Here is a 7,852-nt window from a genome sequence, read left to right as displayed (position 1 = left end):
TGATTGTCTATGTTGTTGCCTAGTAGTGAGTGTGTGTAAATCACCTATGGAAACCAGTAGTCAGAGGGCTTAGCTACTCACATGACTCATGTAGGTCATTGCAGACATCTCTCTATCAACTCTATTTTGTTTGCTTAAGAATCCTCCTGCCAAGAAGACGTGCACGGCCACTGAAGGTGTTCGAAGTAGCTGCTGCTCAAATCTTCAGATCATGTCATGAAAAAGCAACCAATTTAAGAGACAATTCCACTATCTAAACCCATGTAACTCTTTATTATCTGTGTCCAACGGCTAAGTAACTGGTGCTGTAGCCTGCATCCATAAGAACCCATTTATGCTTGATCCAAAAATGTGGTCGGAGGCGTATGGATGGTGTGATGCGATTGCGAAGCCTCCAGAGGCAAGCAGTGGCCAAATTGAGCTCCGTACCGCGCTGTGCGCCTCACATTTTGTAACAATGAGTAGGGCTTCGCATTGACATGATTAGTTGATGGTAGGTGCGGGTATGAGGTCCTGTATAAATACAAACTCACTTCCTTGACAACTTCTTTCAGAGCATCTCTGAGATGCACTGACTTCTGCAGAGGCCATATCAAAGGCGCTGAATAGTCATTCTGACGTCTGCATTGGCAGTGCAGCACTTACGGTCAGCATTTACCGGCTCTGCAGAAGTCAGGGCATTCATACATCTTGTGCTTTGCGGGGCAGCGCAGAGCTGTTGTGAAGGAAATTGTCAAGGAAGTGAGTTTGTGTTTATACAGGACCGCCCGCCCTCACCTACCATCAACCAATCATGCAGAGTAAAATGGAGCCCTCCGCATTGTTACAACAGTTAAACATTTGGCCACACCTTGTAGATATATCTTTGATTTTTTGTCTTCTGATCTAAACATATTTGATCTATAAACCAACAATAACTGAAAGCAGATTCTCATGATTAAAAAAACCTAAACAAGTAATAGTTTATTCTAAAAGGCAGAATAGCCAAAGTGACCCCCAAAACGTTGCAAGAAGAATCGTAACAATACGCAGCACAGCGCAGATATATTGTTCTTGAACACACCTCAAACTGAGCTGACAGTAAATATGGCGATGTCCATGAGGAGGGCATTACTGCCTCTGCATCGGATGAGATTCAGCAATTTGAAGGTATTATTTGAGAGAATATTGATTACATTAGCTATACATTTCACATAATTCATTGAAATGTTGACTGCTCAGCCCGAGAAAATGCCACCGAAAAAAGCTGTAGATTTATAATCAGCAGAAGCTAGCTAGCTAAGTTAGCTAACCTAGCTAAACCCAGCAAGCAGATCTTTTTGGAAGGCAACTCTTGCTAAACAGTAAATTTTTCAACTGACTAAGTTTTAAACCAGTTTAGCTACCTCGCTAGTCTATACTCATTAATCAATCACCGTAGCCAACCTAAAATGCATGTAACTTAATAAGATGTCATAATTGCATTTTATAACACTGTTTTCTTCAGTCTCTTTGACTAGCATCATCTGATTTTTGTATTTATTTCTAAAAACCAAGTTGCTTGTTAAACTAAATGCATAAACGAAAATGTTCTCGAATGTACCATCATATTATGATATTAACCATACAATAATAACCAATTGATAAGGATGTGCAATTCTCTTATCTCTGTGAATTTGCAAACCACATGAACAAATTGTGCTATAACCTTTATGCATAGACTGGTACTCCATGATTTCTTATCTAATCCACCTGCTTTTCCCTCATGCAGAATGCAGAGGCTTCGCTGGAGGTACGGTATCCCCTGCCCTTTGTTGTCCCGGTAAGGACCAAGAAGCGCTACTTCATTCCCCCCGCAGTGGGGATTAAAGGAAAGGCAGCAGCGTCTGCAGACCAGGAGGCCAAAGCCAGAGCGGCAGGTGTTGTCCTGAGGCAGGAGTACATGGAGAGAGCCATCAACATCGCCTGCACTGGTACAGACCTGTTTAAGTGCATTCGTACACTTTTCAAAATGTCAGACAGTCTGGCACTACTGCTGATGACTGCATATCAGCAGTAGTGTAAGACTTATGAGCCATTTGAGAATAAATGTTGTAGACTTGTTCTAAAAGCAAGCTAGACCAGTATAGTATTAGCATATACATTATGGTCATCTTAAAGTTAAAACCTTCAGTTTGTTGTGCACAGAATCAAAGTTAACAGGGTTGCCACTGTTACAATGAAGCAAATAATATACATAGTCACAATAACCAATATCTCTCTCCTTTCCACTACCACAGCGGGAGTGTTTGACCCCTATATCCCCCCAGAAGGTGATGCTCGTCTCTCCAGTCTGTCCAAAGAGGGTCTGAAACAGCGCACAGAGCAGATCAAACAGGGTGCTGCCTCCCAGCTAGCGTGAGACAGTCTTCCTGTTTCACACTCTAACATTGCCCGCCGCCCCATTGTTTATCTTTTTGTAGGATATTGAGCGATCGTTCCTTATCTTTCACACACACTCAAATACTCCCAGCTAGCAAAGACTGTCTGTCATGTACTCCTTAGATATTCTTACTCTCTGTTACTATTAGACTTAGAATGAGTACCTATTTGTCTCTTATATTGCATTAACGTCTTTGGCATTGAAACAAACCCGGTTACACTTTAAACAAACTTTTATAAAGGCTTTATAGTCCATTCATGAAAGCCTAATAAAGGGTTTATGAAGGCTTAAAAGTTGAATTTCATTTAAAGTGGGAACACCAAACCTTCTCTCCACTGCAGGATACGCAAGATCAAAGAGCATGACGCTGAGTTCACCACAAAGGCGTTCCCAGTGAAAGCTCAGGAGATCTTCGTTGACGCGCACAACGCTCTCACACAGTAAGAGATACACTCACTCTCATATGACCCAAATCAACTGCTCCCTATCCTGCTTACACTCTTGGCTACCAGGCAAAGATGATCTGTGAAAGGGGTGGGTGGTGTCCCAGGTTAATCCAGTGAGGCATTTCTAATGGAAGTGAGATAGTGACTCACTGTGCTCATGATGGATATATTTTCTTCACTGATATAGCTTGCTGTGAAAGTCTGTTTAGGCCAATCTTGTTTGTAAATCTGAACTACCTGATTTGGCTTAGTTTTTTGGCTTGCTCATTAAGAAGATGCAACAGTAACTTGAAACAGTCTAACCAGGTCTTGTCTTGAAGTCGTCTAGGCTAGCTAGTGCTAGCCAACTTCTTTCGCCAATTAGCTTCAGGTGATTAGTGTGTGACCGTGGCGAAGTTGGTTTGACATTGGATAGCCTTGGATAGCCTATCTCTGGAGCTAGTTGGTGACCGTCAATAAATTATACAATGTAAATGGGACAATATTTTCATTTTGTCCGTCTTTTAGTTGTCTCAATAAATACTTCCAATATTTGTATATCAATTTCTACAATTTATAGTTTGTCATTGAAATAAGGTACTATTGACATTTAAAATATTGTTCCATGTACATTGCATTCAGAAAGTATTCAGACCCCTTGACATTTTCTGCATTTTGTTACGTTACAGCCTTATTCTAAAATGTATTATATACTTTTTTTTTTCTCATCAATCTACACACAATACCCCATAACGACAAAGCGAAAACATAAAAAGCAGAAATACCTTATTCAGACTCTTTGCTATGAGACTCGAAATTGAGCTCCGGTGCATCCTGTTTCCATTGATCATCCTTGAGATGTTTCTACAACATGATTGGAGTCCAACCGGGGTAAATTCAATTGATTGGACATGGTTTGGAAAGGCACACATCTGTCTATATAAGGTCCCACAGTGGACAGTGTATATCAGAGCAAAAACCAAGCCATGAGGTCGAAGGAATAGTCCGTAGAGCTCCGAGACAGGATTGTGTCGAGGCACAGATCTGGGGAAGGGTACCAAAATATGTCTGCAGCATTGAAGGTCCCCAAGAACACAGTGGACTCCATCATTCTTAAATGGAAGAAGTTTGGAACCACCAAGACTATTCCTAGAGCTGGCCGCCTGGCCAAACTGAGTAATCGGGGGAGAAGTGCCTTGGTCAGGGAGGTGACTAAGAACCCGATGGTCACTCTGACAGAGCTCCAGAGTTCCTCTGTGGAGCTGGGAGAACCTTCCAGAAGGACAACCATCTCTGCAGCACTCCACCAATCAGGCCTTTATGGTAGAGTGGCCAGACGGAAGCCAATCCTCAGTAAAAGGCACATGACAGCCTGCTTGGAGTTTGCCAAAAGGCACCTAAAGGACTCTCAGACCATGAGAAACAAGGACTCTCAAGTCTGATAAAACCAAGATTGAACTCATTGGCACAAGCGTCACGTCTGGAGGAACCCTGGCACCATCCCTACGGTGAAGCGTGGTGGCAGCATGCTGTGGATGTTTTTCAGCGGCAGGGACTGGGAGACTAGTCAAGATTGAGGGAAAGATGAACGGAGGAAAGTACAGAGATCCTTGATGAAAACCTTCTCCAGAGCGCTCAGGACCTCAGACTAGGGCGAAGGTTAATCTTCCAAAAGGACAACGACCCTAAGCACACAGCCAAGACAGTTCAGGAGTGGCATCGGGACAAGTCTCTGAATGTCCTTCAGTGACCCAGCCAGAGCCCGGACTTGAACCCGATCCAACATCTCTGGAGAGACCTGAAAATAGCTGTGCAGCGACGCTCCCCATCCAACCGGACAGAGCTTGAGAGGATCTGCAGAGACGAATGGGGAAAAACTCCCCAAATACAGTTTTGCCAAGCTTGTAGCGTCATACCCAAGAAGACGCAAGGCTGTAATCACTGCCAAAGGTGCTTCAACATAGTACTGAGTAAAAGGTCTGAATACTTACTTACTTACTTATATTTTGAATACATCTGCAAAAATATCTAAACCTGTTTTTGCTTTGTCGTTATGGGGTATTGTGTGTAGATTGATGGGGGAAAAATGCATTTAATCAATTTTAGAATAAGGCTGTAATGTAACAAAATGTGCAAAAAGTCAAGGGGGCTGAATACTTTCCGAATGCACTGTACAGTGTGTCTTTTACCGATGGTCCCTAACTAGCCCTATGGGTATATCAAATGTCAAACCAAATTGACCATGGGCATTAAAATCTGGTCGTGTGCAGCTGCGCTCCAAATTGATGATTACTTGGGTGCTACCAGCTTTTGGCATGTGGGCAGGTTTGAAGTGAACACAACCCAAGGAAAACTGTTACAGTCCCATTCATTCCATGACATACCGTTTTTTGCTATCTCGAAAATCTCCGTTTTGGTCGAGACTTACTTTATGACCAAAATGATCCTATTTACACTTTGTAGTAAATTTTGAAACCAGAATAAATGTTTTTGGCTCATCGATGCCATAGGTCACTATCAAAACAAGAAGTTGCTTTTTAGGGGCAGTCGCTCTTTTAAGTGTATCACCCTTCTTCTGTCTGTGTGTTTTCAGGTTTAACAAGGAGAAACTTCACTCCCTTGTGACAGAAAGGTGTTACCCTGTAAGTTCTCCTTCCTTCAGGCAGTTATTGTCACCATCACCAGTACACTTGCTTTAACTGTTACTGTTTGTACAATACACAGGCTATTTATTTCAACATGTATATTTATCCTCAGTTCTATTTGCACTGATACAATCCCAGTGTTATCATGATGTCATGAAAATTGCTGCTGCTGCAAATAGTGTGTGTGGCTGCACTTTAGGGTTGGGCGGTATATAGATTGTCATACCGTTTCTGTACCATACGGGGGTATGCGGTGTTACCAGAAGTGCACACATGGGGCTCTGTTTTTAAACGCTCAAAACAATTTAGGCAACAGTCCTCTCGATCCAGGAGGGAGTTGAATGTCTCTGCTGTAAGCAAGAAGCTTGATCTTGACGACATTTAGCCAGTTAGCAAACCAAATGCATAGCTGCAGCCCTGGCTTGGATATCATTTCTTTGACATTTCTTAGTTATAAGTATAAGCTAGCACATAAGCTAGCACATACCGACCTCACATGGTCTCTATCGCCCAAGCCGATTGTACTTAATTTTACGGTACAGAATTAACCAGGTATTTTACTAAGAAATAGTATGATCAAATGTTAATTATACTTGTAACCTATGTTATAACCTATAAGTTACTTGTTGTGTTTGTCTTTGGGATGCTCTTTTAGCTTAGATATGGCATTAGCTCACTGTCTGTCCATTCTGTGCAGGAGATGGTGAGGGGGAACCGCTACAAGACGCTGCGGTGGCATTTCGTGGAGTCCCTGGAGCCGCCCAAGGTGGTGCACGCCCGCTGCCCAGACATGGTCAGCAAAGGCAACATGTATGGGCAGGTTACGGTGCGCATGCACTCCAGACAGGTGAGACGGACAGTCGCAAACACACAGTCTGTCACTCCGAAAATGGTTGTCGTCATTTTGGAATACTGTAACGACGAGCCATTAAACAAGTATATAACACACAGGTTGGGTACTATGGAATCCCACATTTTGAAACGTTAAAAGGAGACAATGGCGCTATGCTTAGCTTTAGCTATAAGGGTCTGCATTTATTTATAGACTGAAACATTCACATTGCATTAGCATAGTAGTAATGAGTGAACCAATTAGTAATGAGTGAACCAATTCTCTCTTAACTCATTCTCTTTTCTCCTTCCCCCCTACCTTTTCCTGCCCCCTGAATCTGTCCCACTCTTATGGCTGAACGTAACCACTCTGTTTACATCATCGTTTCACCATTATCCTCAATAAGGGTTGTGTTACCTTGTTGTGTTACCTGAATTAACATCATTCCTAAATTGTTAACTTGTGTGTTCTGGTGGTTAGACCCTGGCTGTCTACGACCGCTTCGGCAGACTGATGATGGGGAGCGAAGAGGAGCCCAGGGATGTGCTGGAGTACCTGGTTCTGGAGAGGCACCTCGTCAACCCATACGGCATGTGGAGGTTACATGGCAAGATAGTACCAGCCTGGGCCCCAGTGAAGGAACCCGTCGTCAAGGTGACCTTTCATAGGAGTCTATAGCAAGATTACTGATTTAAAGGGGCACGTCACAAATGAATGAGGTTCAAAAGTGGTGATGTGCCCCTTTAACACTGTTTACCAAAGGGTTGATTAGAAAATGATTAGATGACTAATGAAATTCCTGAATACATTACATTCAGTTCATTACCTGAATGGATTTTAAATGATTTTTTAAATGTACTAAATCTCTTATTTACCATATGTGTTTTGTCTCAGACAGTTTTAGGACTGGCCTTAGATTTCTCAGTAACTTGTATGGTACACACAAGCTAATATGAGAGCCCATTTGTCTGTGGTTGTAATTTCTGCTCACTGGCTTTTATTTGCTCTGTTTCAGACTGTTATGATCCCTGGCCCGGAGCTCAAGCCAGGCGAGGAATTTGAGGGGCTCAACTATGAAGTGCCCAAGCCTAAGGCTGTGCAGTGGCACAAATAGACCACAGGTGGGAGCTGTAATTCTGGGCCAGCACATACGTTCACATTTTTTTAAGAAACCATGAAGCTACATTTAGTTTTCTGCCTTTATATAAAAAAAATACACTGTTTGTTACACCTTACACTTGTATATCTCAAACACTTCAAATAATCCATATTGTCCAGATCTGTAGAGATTGTATGGTTTATTTCAATGGTGAATATATTACATGTTAATTTAAAGAATACAAAAATAAAATGTCCCATCTCTTTTTTTCATACCTTTTGGATTTCAGTGAATGTGTAGTTATAACAGAATAATCTACTTTTCATCGGCAATACATACAAAAATAACTGAAATCAACAGAGATAATTTTCAACATGCATACAAAAAGGATGCGTTGTGTAATGATGGTGTTTGATTCTACTTAACAAAAAGACATAGCACACCCATTCA

The 7,852-nt window shown here is 42.0% G+C and overlaps 1 protein-coding gene across 1 annotated transcript; it reads left to right on the top strand.

The window, feature by feature from the left end:
* The first annotated feature begins 1,037 nt into the window (after positions 1-1,037).
* Positions 1,038-7,676, top strand: LOC120032972 (39S ribosomal protein L45, mitochondrial-like). Its single transcript, XM_038979247.1, has 8 exons — positions 1,038-1,149; positions 1,751-1,952; positions 2,259-2,376; positions 2,743-2,841; positions 5,420-5,468; positions 6,169-6,318; positions 6,784-6,957; positions 7,319-7,676. The coding sequence occupies exons 1-8, from the start codon at positions 1,087-1,089 to the stop codon at positions 7,415-7,417; spliced, it is 954 nt and encodes a 317-aa protein (XP_038835175.1). The 5' UTR covers positions 1,038-1,086; the 3' UTR covers positions 7,418-7,676.
* Positions 7,677-7,852: the final 176 nt, after the last annotated feature.

Source organism: Salvelinus namaycush, chromosome 39 (assembly GCF_016432855.1).
Source record: "Salvelinus namaycush isolate Seneca chromosome 39, SaNama_1.0, whole genome shotgun sequence".
Lineage (NCBI taxonomy): Eukaryota > Metazoa > Chordata > Actinopteri > Salmoniformes > Salmonidae > Salvelinus > Salvelinus namaycush.
This window is presented reverse-complemented; position numbering and strand designations above follow the sequence as displayed.

Excerpts from the sequence above, each read along its gene's own strand:
- LOC120032972 (XM_038979247.1), top strand. The coding sequence starts at position 1,087 with ATGGCGATGTCCATGAGGAGGGCATTACTGCCTCTGCATCGGATGAGA. Across the intron at positions 2,377-2,742 it reads GGTGCTGCCTCCCAGCTAGC|GATACGCAAGATCAAAGAGC; the intron begins GTGAGACAGTCT and ends TCTCCACTGCAG. Across the intron at positions 2,842-5,419 it reads GCGCACAACGCTCTCACACA|GTTTAACAAGGAGAAACTTC; the intron begins GTAAGAGATACA and ends GTGTGTTTTCAG.